General features: G+C 45.8%; 1 protein-coding gene across 2 annotated transcripts; it reads left to right on the top strand.

The window, feature by feature from the left end:
• Positions 1-75: 75 nt before the first annotated feature.
• Positions 76-17,811, top strand: carm1 (coactivator-associated arginine methyltransferase 1; the record flags this gene model as incomplete). 2 transcript variants are annotated; one of them, XM_079233445.1, is made up of 16 exons in its annotated part: positions 76-220; positions 7,379-7,504; positions 8,442-8,548; positions 9,843-9,947; positions 10,810-10,920; positions 11,074-11,251; positions 11,640-11,730; positions 12,593-12,674; positions 13,070-13,155; positions 13,249-13,338; positions 13,461-13,598; positions 14,382-14,471; positions 14,591-14,703; positions 15,741-15,818; positions 17,464-17,532; positions 17,672-17,811. In XM_079233445.1, 16 exons carry the CDS (start codon positions 79-81, stop codon positions 17,809-17,811), a joined length of 1,746 nt encoding a protein of 581 aa, XP_079089571.1. The 2 variants fall into 2 exon arrangements, with proteins under 2 accessions (XP_079089571.1, XP_079089570.1); XM_079233444.1 differs by lacking the exon at positions 17,464-17,532 and having other exon boundaries at positions 79-220.
• Positions 17,812-18,094: the final 283 nt, after the last annotated feature.

Raw genomic sequence — 18,094 nt, 5'->3', positions numbered from 1 at the left:
TCACGCTGCTGCCTCCAGCAGAGAGAGTGCGTGGTTGGACGTGAGCGCCACCGACTTGTCTCTACTTCCAGATCGAAGATGGCGGTCTCGGTGTTCCCCGGCGTGCGGCTCCTCTCCATCGGAGACGCGAATGGAGACATACAGCGACACTCAGAGCAGCAGCCATTGCGGCTAGAAGTCAAGAGCACACACGATGCCGCTCTCATCAATCTCTCCAATGGTGAGTTGACCTTTTCCCGCAGCTGCTCCTCGGATGTTCGGCCTGTCCCAACTGCCAGTGCTAATGCTATGCAGTGCTAACGCTCGCGGCTAATCCGGCCATACGTAGCGTTAGCCACCAAGAAGCTACCGCCGGCACCCTTGCCTATCACGAGGGAGCCCTGAACGCTCCGAAAATGTTCCTCGTCCGACGGGCTCTTGCTGTTTGTAAACCTAAAGCTCTGAGCTCGCACACACGAGACCGGGCCCTCGGAAAGTAGCGCATATCGCGTGACGTTAGTGGGTCCCAGCAGCACGCAGGGCAGTTGAGTTGTGTGTAGTTGAATGCTAGCTAAACAATGCCACTAGCCCGGGTTCGGCAATGATGAGCTAACGGGCACCCGAACCGCTAGCATCTAACGTCTGTTGCCCTTGATGTCGTGACGTTTTTTTTTTTATTTAGCCACGCGACTCGTGAATCCACCACATCCCGGGTTGTGCCTCAAGAGACCCGGGTGATTTTATTTAGCTGTTTTTTTGTGGTTCTGCGTATGAATTAGCTTGTTTGGACCAGAGGGCATCGCTCGGTACCCCGCCGCCGTGCATCGCCGGCTTGCATTTATCCAGTAGCCCGGTCCGCAATAGTCGTAAACACACAAACTTATGAAAGCGTTGAGTTGCGTTAGTTAGTGTCGCTTTAAAGCGGTCTTTGCGTTGTGAGTGGCGTGGAGAGACCGGGCCCTCATTACTTATGCATTCATCTTTGTTCTCATTGGAACAATAGCCGGGCGCCCCGCCGCCTACTTTCACCCTCCTGCGTGCAGGCAGCATCAGGGACGCTCAGTCCTCATTCAATGGGACGTCCCGCTGAAAAGACACAGCTGCGCGACCCCCCACTGCTGTAAATGTCGACGTAAAAGAAAAGCCCACCGACCTTCATTTGTAGACCTTTTGAGAAACCCCGCGTGGAGTTTGTATGGCACGTAAAGAAATACCTCTCGCAACAGAAAACTGAAAGTACTGGGACTCAAAAGGATGCAGAAGATGCGCAAACACGCTGCTGTTATTCGCCAAATAAAGTCACTGCGTGTGTTTGTTACTGTCATCTCATAAAGAAGCCACTGAGTTGCATATCTGTCATTCCTTTTTATTGACTAGGAAATGCATCACCAAAAAAACAATACCTGAAACTTCTGAAAGTAATTCAGCGCGCCACTGAAAATAGGATAACTGATCAACATTTTAAATGACGTAAAGATGCACTCTGCAGACGTGTTAAGTTGGTCAAATTATTTCCCCCTTTTGTATCAAAGCTATAAAAAAAATGGCGATCCCTAAAACATTCAATATTACCAGTAACGTATCAAAACCGCCTGTGTGATTAAACGTGAAGTTAATTAGCATCCAGCTTGTAGCTTGTCGTATCTTCTATAACGTCTAGTATGGAAAGTCACTCAAACTTAGTATTTGCATGAATGTGGAAGTGTTTTTACACACCGTCCAGGTGTTGGGGAGTTCCCCATCATATGTGAGAAAAAGTAGTATGAAGCCGTTGGTGTCTCCAGAGGGAACTCTGATAAATCACTTGAGTCAACGTCAGTGAAGACTACAAGTTTAAAAAGTAAAAGACAAAAAATAATCTTTAGGTGGGGAGTTGGAAAGAAGTGAGCTTAACATAACGCATCAGAATCTCTGACCCAACTGTTGAGATGCATTGTGGGAAACATAGGCAATGATGGGAGGGAAACCCACGGAGACTATTGCAGTTCTCTGCATTGATTTTGATCCTTTAAAAGCGTTTGCCACTGGGTCTCCCTTAAGGCTGGGCGGTATGGCCAAAAATTCATATCACGGTATTTTATAAAATTACAGCGCCGAATTGCATTCTGGGTAGATTTCGCGCAACAACAAAAAACAGGAAGAGACATACCGGAAGACACGCCACACAAACAGCTGTTCGCCGCCCAACTTCCCAGCATGCACTTTGGCCGTGTAATTTTGAACCATGAGTGAACCAAGTTACACTGACAGCTAAGTAGCTACACTGCGCTCCCAGTATTAAACTGTAAAAAATAAATGTTGCCGTCTGCTGTTCTGGCGGACATGCACGGCTTGTTGACGGCGCTAGTCGCTGATGGCGCTGGTCGCTGACGGCACCGCCGTCTAGTTGACCGCCTTAGCACACCAACAGTTGTTTTGTGTAACCGCCGGTATATGAAAAATTCATACCGTATGGAAATCTGAAACCGTTATACGGTTTGAACCGGTATACCGCACAGCCCTAGTCTCCCTTGATCATGTGTTGTAAGAGGAGCAGACCCAGAGTTCAGATTGGCTTTTGAAGGTCTCTAACCATCCCCAGTTCAGCTTTGGCAATTCTTTTCCAGTTGATTTTAATGTGAAACTAAAGCTAAACGTTTCCCACAGTAAGATACTTTTTATTATTATGCCATGGTGATGTTTAGAGGGAGAAGGAGGATGATGTTCTAGGTGCAGGACATTTTGTTCTGGTTAACAACAAATAAGATTGATTAGAACTTTTTGTTCTTTTCCTGGGGAAATTATTGCGCAGCTGGAGTCGTCCGATATCGCAAGATCTCACAAAAATCCACTCCGTCGGACACAAACGCATTGCTTGAAGCGTTTGTGTCCGAGCTACCAGTGAGCGTCTTGTGAGGAGCCACCGGCTGCTCCCGACGTGGTTTAGTGTGTGTGACGCGTCACAGAGGCGACTGTTTGTTCCAAGCAACAACAGCGGCTCCTAAAGAGTGTTGATGCTGCAATAACATCAGTTGTATCAGAGCTAGAGAATATCTCTTCTTTGAAAGGAGAGAAAACAAAATATGTCTTTGTTCTTCTTCTGACAGGTGTCCGCGAAAGTTTGATTTACAGATAGTTCATCCAATCGCCTGCCAATGTTTTTTTATTCGGTGTAACAAACCATCTGGTGCGTCTAGATAGTACAAAGTAGGAAGGAGCGCAAATATAAATCGGGCTAATAAACTAAATACAAACCAATTAACTGTAAGTGTCGTTAATATAAACTGGTTAATGGCGAGCTGAAAATCCCAAATATATACATGTACGAAGTAAAACGTTAACTCTAAGTATCAGGAATAATTAGCATAATGGTAATTAAAGCTCAAAGAGAATAATTAATTTCCTATTCATTGAAACCGTGTTTCAGACTGGAAACATTGTAGCCCTGTGAAAACCAATCTGGCGAGTAATTTAACACGTACGGCAGCTGTTTATTTTGTGTGTGAGCCACTAACCTGAAGTGTTAAGAAGATCTGTAAACGCCGCAGTGAGCCTTATACCTGCCACAAACGTGCCTTAAATCTGCAGTTTGAGTTTTTTTGGAAATGGAAAAAGAGCAGGGAGTTGTCAGAGGATGGATATAAAAATAAAATGACTGCAAATGGTAAAGGTGTGCGTATATCTGCTAACGCACTGAGGTTCCATTCAGTTACACAATGATGCTTTCTGGCTTTATTCAGTAAATCATATTATTGGGTAAAGGTAAAATATAACGTGTTCAAATGTATTCTTATAAACTGTCATTTTTGGTGAGAAACTTTAATGACTACAGTTTGAAAGCGACGTTATGGTTGATGATAACTATTTTAGTTAATTATCTTTTTATTAGAAATATCAATCGTGAAACATGATGCAGAGGGAAGGCGATCCTCTTCAAACAGGCTCTAACTCATTAGGTACATTAGGTCAGGGTTCGCTGCATTGCAGAAGTGAAGGGAGTGTTTTCACCAGAACCGGATCTGCTATCTATTTCTATCCTGCATAGTCATCGAAGAGGAAGCCCACAGATTTTACACACGGGTCAGGTGCCACGGTTACTTCTACTTTGGCATGTGAAAGCGGTTGCAGAATGTTTTTTTTCTTTCTGGGTGACCTTTTGTTTTACACGTCGAATAACTGAGAATATGTAAACTTTTATGGGAAGAATAATAATCGTTAAAAAATGTATGTTTTATTATCAGTCATGGGGTTTTTCATCAAGAAACAACTCCCTCCGTCCTTCGCTTCTTTCCACAGCTTTATTGGCGTCAGTGTTTGTTACTGAAGTGATCTTGTGACTGTGATGCAGGAAGGTGTTCCTCAGCTGGAGGTCTACCAACTCATTTCTGGCTTGATAAGATCAAATATGTGTTTGGGCAACATGAGCACAGTTAACGCCCGATCATCAACGCCTGCCGGATACAATCGTCCCGGATCCCCTGTTTGTGTCGCGCTCGAGGTTTCCTCTCGTTGGTACTAGGTGTCCTGTCACGCCGTCAACCGTGTAAGTTGTCGATTTGGCTCCTTTTCCAGCGGACGGGTCTCAATCTGAAGAGTGCACTTAATCCCTCAATCGGCGCTGGATTATCCCCGCCTGCTCCACTACAAGGTTTATAGAGACGCATCAGCACGAGGCACTATACAAATTCTGCGACATTTTCTCTCTCAGTTTTAATACAAGCGGTATCCCATCAGACGTTCTGTTCTATCTCGGGAGTCGCGTGCTTCTACATCAGTGCAGTGCATTATTTAGGTCATCTTTATTAAGCCGGTCACAGACTCCCAAGCTTTAGTATCTCTCGCTGTTTTCTATCCTCAAGTGCAGATGGATGCTGAAACTCTTCCTTTTTTTTAATCTTATCATAATCAGTGGGATCTTTAAGCACACACACAGCACAGCCTTTGTGCAAGAAAAAGACAAGTATCCACTGTGGCGAATGAAAAGTAACATGATTGGAAACGTGCATCGCAATCACATTTTATTTGATGTAGTCAACAACTATTAAGAACACGGCAGTGAGCCACATTGTTTTCACTGGGTGACGTGTTCCTTCATCACCATAAATAAACACGCACACAGTGTAGTTAATTTGGACTCAATCCCATACACACACACACACTGTCCCGTTGCCACAAATACTCGCCGGAGCAGAAAATGTGGCTTAATCCGCCGCTGAAAATAGTCTCCAACAAACTCACCATTTCCTCCTGTTTGATTTAAAAACTACAGCGACCAGCTGTAGGACATAAAAAGAAAAAATCTTCAGGAGGAACCAGACTGGGTAAAGAAAGGCCGGAAAGTATTGAGAGGTGGACAAACGCGCTTTTGGACATTTTTCTGAGTCGTTGACCAAAGAGTGCCAGCCTTGTAACTGGGTATTTTCATCACGTGCATTCTGTCTCGCGCAGACACATTGAAGAAATACATTTGTTCTGTTTTTAGGACTAGGTTTTACAATCCCTGGTTGATTTGCACTCCTGAGATGTAAAGTGGGTTGACGCAGACATGCAAGGTGTTTCCGGGTAAGAGTCCTGGTACTGTCTGTGGGACAAAAGGGTTAAAGCCTCATTGGAGTCATCAGGTGGGCACCCTCCTTCTCCGGTGTTTCGATGATAGGCCCACAACACCTCCAGAGGGCTCATCGGCTACACCTGGCGTCCCAGATGTGCCCCCCTCTGCTTCAACCCTTCGGCGCCACAGATGCTATTTTGGGGCCCAGGTGGCGTCTCTCCTCTTCACCCACAGCCACCGGCTTGCCCATTCAGCGGCGCTTGAGAGGGCTTTGATGGCTTGGCGTTGGGCTTGGCCTCGAATTCCCAAATCCTTAAGTAGCCTGGTGGTAGTTTTACCCACGAAGCCTCTGCAGCCGACTTCCACTGGGCAAACTTTGGCTTTCCAGCCACGTTGCTCAGCATCAGCTGCCAGCTCAGCATACTTAAGGCTCTTTCGTTCGTCGGCCTCCTCTACAGCGTCCTCCCAGGGCACAGTCAGCTCCACAATGTACACCTTCTTGGTTGAGGAGGACCAGAGCACGAGGTCTGGTCTGAGGTTTGTAGTGGCGATCTCTGGTGGAAAGTACAGCCTTGGACTCAGATCCACCACGAGCCTCCAGTCTCGCGCTCCTCCGAGCTGACCGAAGTCTGATGTTGTACTGGCCTTGGTCTTGGATGGCTTTGCCCCTTCACAGACGAAGCTTCTCGCAGATTTAGGATGGGATGATGGAGGTAAGGCATTGGTGGTCGTTCGTCTGGTCTCCAGCGTAGCTGCAAGGCACTTCAGCACTTGGTTGTGCCGCCAGGTGTAACGGGCTTGAGTCAGGCTTGTCTTACAGCCAACCAGAATGTGTTTAAGGTTTGCGGGAGACGGGCAGAGTGGCCTCCTCCACGACCAGACCTCTGCGCTGAGATGGAGCTGCCTTGTACCAAGATGGTCTGCTCTCTCTGAGGCCAAAGCCTCCTCTCCCCTGTTGCACAAGGCCAACGATGTCACGATGCCTTAGATCTGCCTTTGCCTGCCGCGGAGCTGCGCTTGCATTCCATTTCCTCCCAGTCGCCAGAGTTGGAGCTGTTTGGGCTCCACATGGGTCACGGGATTCTGTTAGTGTCATTTCCAGCCTTACTTTGGAGCACTTGAATTCCTCTGTAAGACTGGACCACAGGCAGCTCCAGAATGCCTCTTCCATACAGAGATGGTAAGAGGCCACATCAGCCGGGGTAGGAGACCGAGTTGAAGGCACCAGAGCTTTAACCTGCCAGGAAGTAGGGACTTGTCGATACTCTCTAGGCCGCAGATTGTGTCCTGCCTAAGTTGGTCCACTTGATCTTTGTCCTTGAGGTTCGCATCGTACCAGCGCCCCAAACTCTTCACTGGCTTCTCTGGCACTGTTGGAATGGGTTCTTCGCCGATGAAAAAGCGCTGAATGTATTTAATTTGATATTATTTTTCAAGCGCTTTAAAGAAAGGACCAAATATCAGCATTTGTGCCTTTCAGTGTGTGAGGGAGATGAAGAGGCATTTTATTCAGCTCTCCCACACAGGAGCTGGTTGAATCTGAAATGGAAATGTGCCACGCAGCAACAATACGCTTTAGATGTCAAAATAGGAATCGAGGCATATTCTTTGAGCTGAATGTGCAGGTGGGCTCATCAGTGCCGAAGTGACTCAGCCTCTTACGGCTCGCCTTCAGTGCTCTGTGTTACTCAGGCAGTCGAATGTCCTCTCCAGAGAGCCGTCATTGAGCTTGAGACTGTATAAATACAAGTAAAGTTCCAGCAGCATTCGGCACACAGGGCCTTTTCTTTTGTGTCTTTTTAAATTTCAGTAGCTGTAGGCAGGCATGTCTCATATTGTCCTAACTTTTCCTGTTCTTTTTCTGTGCAGGAGAGGAGGCGAGTGTGTTCAAGTGTTCGGTTTCCAGGGAGACCGAGTGCAGCCGCGTGGGGAAGCAGTCGTTCATCATCACACTGGGCTGCAACAGCGTCCTGCTGCAGTTCTCCTCACCTGCAGGTACACACAAACGCCCCAAATGCAGTACTACACACACTGGGTACACTTAGCAAGTGCTACTGTAGAATCTGTGGAACTGTAACAGAGGCACTCCAGATATAAAGAGTTTGAATACTTTATTTTCTTTCTCCCTGCAAAGAGGCAATATGTGTAAAGAAATGTTTAAACTGTGGGTTTATCTGCTCTAACATGAGGTGCCGTGTTAGTATGCCCTGCTAAGTAGCTTACTATTACAGTAGCACATTAGTTTGTAGGGTTATAGGTTGTATTAAAGGAAAACATTTCCACTGTTTTATTCCCTCTCACTGGTCCTGGATGCTATATTTTTTCATGTAATTGCAAATAAATTCAGTCAATAAGGGGTTAAAGGAAAACATTTCCACTGTTTTATTCCCTCTCACTGGTCCTGGATGCTATCCGGAGTCAGCGTTAGCAGATCTGTCCCGCTCTTAATTGGATTTGGGGAGATTTACACTCGAGCAGCATTAACCAAGACGCTGTCTTCATCCCCATCTTAAAACCCTTTTCTCTTTGAAAATACCAACATAAAAGTGTACAAAGGTCGGCCGCAGACTTGAAGCTAAAGTAATGAAACAAACCTGTTCTCGTGATCCCTGACCGAGTAGATGACAAACGGAGCATTAAAAAAACGTGCCATACCCAAATAAACAGACATAACCCCTGCTTGTGTTCTGTTACTTCTATAACCTGACTCTACATGACGAATATCTGAAACTCTATACCGCTCTAAACTGTTAACATTTGGCTTTGGGAAGAGGAAAAGTGACCTTTGCACGCACAAGTTCAAACATAAATTCAGCATAACTGCTGTGACTGCGCTGTTTGTATGCCGTTATGTAATGTAGGTTCCAGTGTAAAGTCTGTAATTGTTCTTGTGTGTGTGCGTGTGTGTGTGTGTGCTTCTGTTCTGCTGCAGACTTTCAGTCCTTTTATAACCTCCTGAAGAACAGTCGTGGGCACGTCAATGAGCGCTCAGTCTTCAGTGACAGAACAGAGGACTCCTCTGCTGTACAGTACTTCCAGGTGAGAGGCTCGCAGAAAGGCTGTTGGCGTGGTGGAAGTATATACTGCACACTTCCACATGACAAGGACAACACTTTACATTCCCCCCGTGCTGACATTGTCCTTGGCCGACTAGTTATCATGTTACAACTTTCATTCGGAAAGGCACTTTTTAACAGATTCCATGAAGCATTAGAAATGTCACAATTGTCTTTAAATTAGACTGTGCAGTCTACTCATTGTTTGGATTGAAGAAGTTTAAACTGTAATTTGTCAGTCTATATTCAATTTATTTAGTGTAGCCCAAAATTAAAGGGCTTTACAATCTGTACACATACGATGTCCTCTGATCTCACATTGGTTCAGGAAAAGCCATTTCACACAGAAAAAGGGAAGAAACCCTTGGGAGAGCAACAGAGGGGGATCTCTGTTTATATTCTGTTCAGCTGCTATTGAATAGTGCTAACTTTAGCATAGCCTTCATTGTCTACCGTGGCTTTCTGAGTTTGAACTCCTGTTAATGTTTCGGCTTGTCATGGACTGCATTATTGAAACAGGAACTGAATACATTTTGATGCTAAGCTTTCACTTCCTTGTGCCAACCGCCGGGGATTTCTTTTAATCTCATCCAACAGTTGCTCAAAAGGATCTTTGTCTCTTTCTGCCTTTTTTATTTGTCAGTCTGGCTCAGCCTTTGCACAGCGTTTTGCTTACATGTACAAAACACGACTAATTTTGCAAACCTTTCATACAAACTCTACACAACTTTTGAGTGGCAGTTTATATTTTCGGTTCCGTTCAGCAACAAAAAGCACCTCAGACTTGTGATTGGTGCGTGGCAATAAACATGCAATAGTGACTTCATTAAAATATGAATATTTACAATATGATAAACAAACAAATGAAGAGTTTTGTTAAAACAAGTATGTTATTGAAGTGTCACGTGTATTTAACTATAAATTGTTGTCCTGCGGTTGTAAGTGTTGATCATGTGTGGTACTTAGTCTTCAACGCCGCTGACAAGGTCTTTGGTGTATGAGTTACAGTGAGTCTCTGGGTGCCTCCAGATCCAGCTGTCAATCAAAAATGTAGAGACTTAGAGGATAATGTGGTTTTCTTCCTATTTAATAATATATATTTTGTATTTTTATAAAGCATAAATAAAAAAATCCTGTGTTTCTTGTTTTTGACTGCAGAATAGGATGCATTATATTTTACTTGTTAAAATGTCCGGACCTTGTATGTCTTTACTGAGTCGGCTCATACGATATTGACTTCGTATACATGATGACGTTATCTTCTTCTCTCGGTGCAGTTTTATGGCTACCTCTCCCAGCAACAGAACATGATGCAGGACTACGTTCGGACAGGGACTTACCAACGGGCTATTCTCCAGAACCACACCGACTTCAAGGATAAGGTAACCTTATACAACTGTATAGATTCATCATTTAATTAGATATGATCAGAATTAGACACATCTTAAAAGGCTAAAGGCTGATTACCGGTTGTTTCCATCTTCAGACAGACCAACATGTGGTGTCTCTTATTTTTTTAAACAAAACCGTGAGCAAACGCGTAAGGAATGGATTAAACAGCTTATCTGTTCTCCCGCTAACTGCAAATGTTAGCATGTCATAGCTGAGCGGTACTTCCCAAGAGCCTTCCATTAACTGAGGACGTTAGTGGCGTCACGAGATACTTCAATGCAGCGCCGTCCTGCTTTTTATTAGATTTTGGAAACATTTTTGCAGCCGAAGCCAACGTTACCAGAGGTAGCATCACTTAGTCCTCATCCTAAAACAAATAAGTACATGCAAACTATCTTCCAGTTTGATAAAATGATCTTACATGTTCCCTTATACTGATAATACTAGAAATACCTAGCTCCATGCTCAATACAAGCTATCCTGTTGGGTATATTTAAGTATATCGTGTGGAAATGCCTCTCTTTCATGGACTTGAATTCAGATAGGCGGTATCAATAGTTTTACTTCAGATAAAAGGTTTTGCATAGGCCAACTTCTTCTGCCACCACCGATACCGACATTCCCCGCTCAACAGAGAAAGGGAGAAAAGTAAAGCCAAATGCTGAAAAACAGACCCAAGTCGCTGGTATTTTCCTGCTTTGACATACATAACCCCCGCTGTTATGAAGTAGAGCACGGATTTAATTAACAGAGGTGTCCGTGTTGTAAGTTAGTATCGAGTCGTACAGAGGTAGAGGTCATGTCACGTAGACGCGATATGCCTTTAATTAATCCTGTTCTTACTTCTCACAGGTGGTGCTGGATGTTGGCTGTGGCTCAGGGATCCTCTCCTTCTTTGCAGCCCAAGCTGGAGCCAGGAAGGTCTACGCTGTGGAGGCCAGCACCATGGCACAGCATGCAGAGGTACACACACACACACACACACACACACACACACTGAATAATGCTGACATCAGGTCCCTGAGTCAGATGTGTTTTGAAGGACCTGATTTGATGGGCCGCTCTAGTCTGAGGCGGATTTCATATCCTTGTATCAAGTTGTGCTCTGCCTCTCAGGTGCTGGTGAACAGTAACCGTCTGGGTGAGCGCGTGATCGTCATCCCGGGGAAGGTGGAGGAGGTGACGCTCCCCGAGCAGGTCGACATCATCATCTCGGAGCCCATGGGCTACATGCTGTTCAATGAGCGCATGCTGGAGAGCTACCTGCATGCCAAGAAGTTCCTCAAACCCAACGGTGAGCAGGTTTGGGGTGCAGGAGAACCGCACATGGGGAAATATCTGGGAAATGGTAGGATGGAGGGTGAAGGAGCTGCTCGTAAAGTAGCAGCAGAAACAGCGTTTAGGAAGCAGTGCAATTCTGCCAAATGTTTCAGATATCATTTCAAGCTTAACATGATAAGGCCACAGTGAGTACACACACACATATATGCAAGTCTACAGTGATAATGCACAAGTACATGCACAAATACAAATAGAGTACACACAAGTATTTATCTGAGGCCACAGTGAGTACACACAAGTATACGAGGCCTTGGTTAATGTTTCCAGATGGTTCCATGTCAGTGGAGAACATGTGCTGCCAGTACATTAGTCTTGTTTTTGACTCTGGTCGTGTGTTTCAGGTAAAATGTTTCCCACCCTCGGTGACGTCCACCTGGCCCCCTTCACAGATGAGCAGCTCTACATGGAGCAGTTCACCAAGGCCAACTTCTGGTGAGGAGGGAAAGAGGGAACAATATGTGCAGAACAATATGTAAAAAAAAACACGTTTCCACCAAGTGGTTCGGTTAATTGGACATTAGAACGGTTATTTTCGTGTTTCTATTGCTAAATGTTGTGGATAGTACTTGGAACAGTTTTTTGTGCCGCCTCGGTTAATGTGCTAGAAGGTGGAGTTAAAACACTGCAGATGGTTGTAGATGTCATTTTCAATATTTGTATTGCGATTAGTGGGACCAATCAAAAACGACCAGTTGTAAGAATTCGCCCTCCTGATTAAACCAAAGAGGAAAAGCACATGTGGTAAATTGAAGGCAAATGGGCGGACCTGATATGAAGTGCATGTCTCTGCCACCGGATTGCGTAATGTGTTTGAATCCTCTAAGAATGGAACAAACGAAACCAAACAGTCAGTTGCGATTGCCACATGTTATTATTAAATTAAAATTCAATGCGGCGTACGCTGCAACTCACAAAAAGAACATGCGTAACACACAATTAACCCCTCCCAAAGTATAATTCAATCCCCGGCTCCCTGACAGTCCGGTTAATCAGGATCCCCAGCAGAGCAGTTATAACACGCCGTCCTGAGTCCGCTAAACGCCGTCTGCGTCGCCCGTCTGCGTCGCCCGTCTGCGTCGCTCCACAGACCTCGCGTCACATTTTACACCCGATGACAAATCAAAGTAATAATAAAAGATCCTATTTAAACCTGTGTTTACCCCTCAGGTCACCAATAATCTTACCAGTACGGCACTTTAAGTAAAATAAACGAACACGTTTCCCCTGTACTGGTGCGTACGCAGAGACAGACGTGTGCCATCATTACAACTTGACTTCCTTCTTTGGCCCTCAGGTACCAGCCCTCCTTCCATGGTGTAGACCTGTCTGCCCTGCGGGGAGCAGCGGTGGACGAGTATTTCCGCCAGCCAATTGTGGTATGACACACACACACACACACACACACACACACACACACACACACACACACACACACACACACACACACACACACACACACACACACACACACACACACACACACACACACACACACACACACACACACACACACACACACACACACACACACACACACACACACACACACACACACACACACACACACACACACACACACACACACACACACACACACACACACACACACACACACACACACACACACACACACACACACACACACACACACACACACACACACACACACACACACACACACACACACACACACACACACACACAGGTCGTGAGACAGTGTTGGATTTGAGTCGCGTGGATTCTGGAGTTGTTGTTGTGCTTTCCTCCACAGGACACATTTGATATCCGTATTCTAATGGCCAAGTCGGTCAAATACACAGTGAACTTCCTGGAGGCCAAAGAAGATGATCTCTACAGGTGTGTGTGTGTGAGAATACTTGCGTGTGTAAAATATATGTTTACAGCTAAACTTAATGAGTGTCTCTTTCTGCCATTTCTTTTGGGTTCCAGGATAGAGATTCCGTTTAAGTTCCACATGATGCACTCAGGCCTGGTGCACGGCCTGGCGTTCTGGTTTGATGTGGCGTTTGTGGGATCATCGTAAGTTGGACACACACACACACACACACACACACCCGATGCTTCCACCTGGAGTGGCTTAAAATCTAAGTATACTCCTTTAATCAGTCCCACTTGCTTGTCTTGTCGCCGTATCTCTGCAGGATGACGGTATGGCTGTCCACAGCACCCACGGAGCCGCTCACCCACTGGTACCAGGTGCGCTGTCTGCTGCAGTCCCCCCTCTTCACCAAGGCTGGAGACACGCTGTCCGGCACCGCCATGCTGATGGCCAACAAGAGGTAGGCCGCTTCTAAACGTAGTCCTCTTAATCATCGGAATAACTGGTTCGACTCACCTTCGAGACCAGGAGAGGCGGGGGAAGCTCTGGCACTCAGTGTACTCCAGCCCTATAGGGCCTAAAGGCCAGACAGACTAAATTAAAGAAAAGATATTCATTATTTAGATGGTTTGGTATGTTTTATTGAGAAAGTAATTCTCCAACCCATGTAAAAACCTTACAATACATTATTCCGGCCATAGGGTTAGAAAATGTGGGCTTTAAGTTTGCGGCAGATTTTACAGCAAGCAGACAAGTGGTATTCATATGTGACCCGTTTTCACTTTATTTCTCCTCGCAAGAGTTATTTCTCGGAAGTTTAACGCAACACTATCAGCTCCTTGTCCAAGACAGGCAGACAGGGAAAATAAACGAGTCAACTGTTACTTTAACTTAAAAATAATTCCTGCTAATTGATCCGTTCATGAAATAAAATTTACTCCGGGATTATGCACCGACAAGAGTGGCATTTAACTCTGGCCAGTCATAAGCCACAGAACAGCGCATTGTAAATGACTAGAACGTATTCCAACAATGAAATCCATCAAACCCCACTTCAAGATGTTCTCTTGCGAATGATTACATGCGTTATAAAACCAGGTTTATTAAAAACGGCGTATGCAAAAGATGTCACACCTCTCAAAGAATATAAATCGTCTGCTCGCTGTAGCCTTGTGATTACTGCCCAGACGTGAGAGTGGTGGTCATCTCCTCATCTAATGCTCTCCTGCGTCTCTCTCAACAGACAAAGCTACGACATCAGTATTGTGGCCCAGGTAGACCAGACGGGATCAAAGTCCAGCAACCTCCTGGACTTGAAGAACCCCTTTTTCAGGTGAGTTGGTCTCTTGACCCCAGCAACACACTGGGATCCGGATGGCACCGTTTGACATGTAAGACGGGGAGCACTGTCCGCCTCTCCCATGTTAAACGTGTGTGTGTCTGTATTCGCAGGTACACAGGCACCACCCCCAACCCCCCTCCTGGCTCACACTACACCTCCCCGTCCGAGAACATGTGGAACACGGGCACGTCCTACAGCATGAATCAGGGGATGGCTGTATCAGGTGAACACACATAAACACTGGTAGATGAGAGCAATCCTCCATGTGTTTATAAGAGGCACCCCGGCTTCACATTTTCAAACATGTCTGTGGCGTTTAATTGGTCTAAAAGCCGGCCCACATAAAAACCAGAGCACACAGAACAACATCCAAACGGAAAAGCCTCCAGGGGAGGGTGGGGGCGTGTGTGTGTACAAATATGTGTGTTATTATATATAAAATATACGTGTGTGTGTGTGTTATTATATATGTGCACATATGTATGAGCATTTGAAAGATGGGAGACATCAGGTAAGGTTGGGAGGGTTGACATATGTATACACATATATATGTGTGTGTGTGTATATACACACACACACACACACACACACACACACACACACACACACACACACACACACACACACACACACACACACACACACACACACACACAGACAGAGAGCATTCCTAAGAAGGGAGACATCAGGTAAGGTTGGAGGGTTGGACAGGTGCTCGTCAAAGCCTGGCTGCTCGTGAAGGTGCTTCTCTGCTCACTGCTCTCGTATTTTTGTCGCTAATTAAGAACGACAAATATTCAAATTAAAGAGCGATCCGACATGTTTAGAATCTGAATGTCATATGTAGAAAAGCAAAGGACTTTCCAGTTACTACATTTAGTAACGCCGGCTGAGCAGTGCCGAAAAGCGCATTCAGGAACTCTCCTTCAAACGAAGGCTGAACCTGTGGCAATGGCTCTCTACCTTTTTTTTTTTTTTTTTTTTTTTAAGTTCCAGGTTCATGAAGTATGTGTGTAACTGTGGCACACACACACACACACACACACACACACACACACACACACACACACACACACACACACACACAACAGAGCAGGGAAACTTAGGTTTAGAAAGACGAACGTGATTGGAGACTGTGCCGAATCTCTGCTAAGTAGAGCTGTTTTTAATGAACGCTAAATACGATGATGACGTGGTTGTACGTGTTAATGTTTTTGGCGTGTCTTTCTCTCCACCCCTCTCTTTTCTCCCTCCCTCCAGGGATGCCTGCAGCTTATGACCTCAGCACAGTCATTGGCGGCGGCCCGGCGGTGTCTCACAACAACCTCATCCCCCTGGGTACGAATCACACTCCCCCCGACTTCTCGACACCTCATGGTACTTACCCGTAGTGGGGAGCAGAGCGCAGGCCGACTGAAGGGGTCTGCAGCGCAGCATGAAGTTGCAGACCGGCGGTTTGAGCAGAAGTGTTCATCTCCTGGTCTCCAGTCGGCTCTGCAGCATTGTATGTGTCACAGAGAAGGAACAAAAACAATGGCTAACCAAATATTTTCTCTCTCCACCTTTTGTTCTGTGGAAATGTGATGACGTATTGAGAGCTCACGACAAGTGAAGCAGTGGAGTGTCTTAAAACCTGTTTGGTGTGTCAGATTACTAAATGGTCAATGTGTTGCGTTTACACTCGGCAGTTTAACTAAACCTGTTGTGTAACTCAGAGGTTGATGGTGGTCATAATGTGATAATTACATTTGTCTACAAATAACTCTTGCAGTATGTGCTTCCTCCCTTTTTAACTTTTAATGACACCAAATGTGTGTGTGTGTGTGTGTGTGTGTGTGTGTGTGCAGCGCTTGTTCTCGATGAGCCGCCACGCCTTTTTTTTTTCTTCCATTTCACGTTCATCAGAAACACGGTGGCCTTAGAGCCACCGCATCCTGGGAATATGCACCAACGTTAAAGAGCTCAAGAGTAATCAATCAGATGTTCTCTTACTAATGATTGAAGGTGTCGGCTTTGTCCTACTCCATATTGTTATTATATCGGTCTACTTATAATAATTAGTCACATTGCTGTTTATTATTATTTTTATTTAAACAGAGTCCTGATGATACAAACACCAGCTCGGTTCACGACCTGCATTAATCAACTTTTACAACTCTTTGTTGTTGAGCGCTCGCTAATTCTCGGGCCCCTCCCACCCGATGCAAAGTTAAAACCGCGGGATCCCAATCCGTTCCTCTCGGGTAGAGAGGCTGTTAAAGGACACGCGAGCAGGATTTAGCGGCGTGGTTGCAGATTGCAACCGACTAAATGCTCCCCCAAGTGTAGAGAACCTTCGGTGGGCCTCCGGTGACGCAAAAGCCCCCCACTAGATCCACCGTTTGGTTTGTCCCGTCTGGGCTACTGTAGAAACGTGGCAGTAGAGGACATGTAGCTGTGAAGGGCTCATTCTAAGCAAACAAAAACAAGATGTATTATTTTAGCGGGTATACACTAATGAAAATGTATTTATGATTATTGTATTCCTTTTCTGCCAAGCTTGTCCTTTTTAAAACACTTTCATTCTTAAAGTACCGGTACTAACACAGCGGGGTATAGCGGCCCATTTCTAGTAAAAACACTGACACCATTTCTTCACTTGAACTGGCACTCCTTTCCCTTCAACTCTGAAAACTCCCACTCACAATTCATCGCCTACACTTCAACTCCTTTCAGTGCTTCAGTTTCCACGTTCCATTTTAACAGCTCCAATAGTGTTTCAGCTTTTTAAATGTTTCCCTCAGCGTAACAAGTGTTTTTTTGACGGCCTCTTCACCGTCCGACTGTCTTCAGTCACAGGCGGAGCTCCGTTGTGTTGTGTGGGGGGCTCTTAAGGGCTCCCACCGATTTTTATTTAGTTTTATTGCTAAAAACAGGAAACTAAAATGTGTTGAAGCGCTGCACATATCATTAACTGTGCTCTCCTCTCTCTGATTGGTCACAGTGAACACCGGAATTGTAAACCACACCCACTCCAGGATGGGCTCCATCATGAGCACAGGAATTGTCCAGGGTACGTCCTCAAAACACTTTTTTTAAATAAATAAAAAAGCACCACAGTAGAGGAAACGCACCAGGTTGCCTCACAGAAATGGACCATCTCCAGTTGGAAACGCCATGCTTTGTTTGTCCCCCCCATCCCCTCCCTCCAGGAGCCACCACAGGCCAGTCGGGTCCCAGCAGCAGTGGTTCTTACTATCCCGTCACCAACCAGTTCACCATGGGGGGCGCCGCCATCTCCATGGCCTCGCCGATGGTCATCCCCAGCAACACCATGCATTATGGCAGTTAAGGCGAGGACCTCCCGGAGCCCTCTTCGACCGCCCCGCCCCCGCATGACGAGATTCCCAGCCCCCCCCCCGCCCCGCCCCGCCCAGCCCCGACCGACACTGACCGCAGCCAAAACCAATATACCAAAACCAGTGCTGTGCTGGCACTGCCTCCCCTTGTTCGTCCTCCTCATCTACTTTGTTCAGTCCATCTGTATATGAACGGCCGAACGCTCTCGTATCCGTCCAGACTCTTTTTGTCTTTTTGCCGAAAGACGAAAACCTCCTTTTCCCCTCCTTTTGGAT

This window comes from Taurulus bubalis (genome assembly GCF_910589615.1).
Source record: "Taurulus bubalis genome assembly, chromosome: 17".
NCBI lineage: Eukaryota > Metazoa > Chordata > Actinopteri > Perciformes > Cottidae > Taurulus > Taurulus bubalis.
This window is presented reverse-complemented; position numbering and strand designations above follow the sequence as displayed.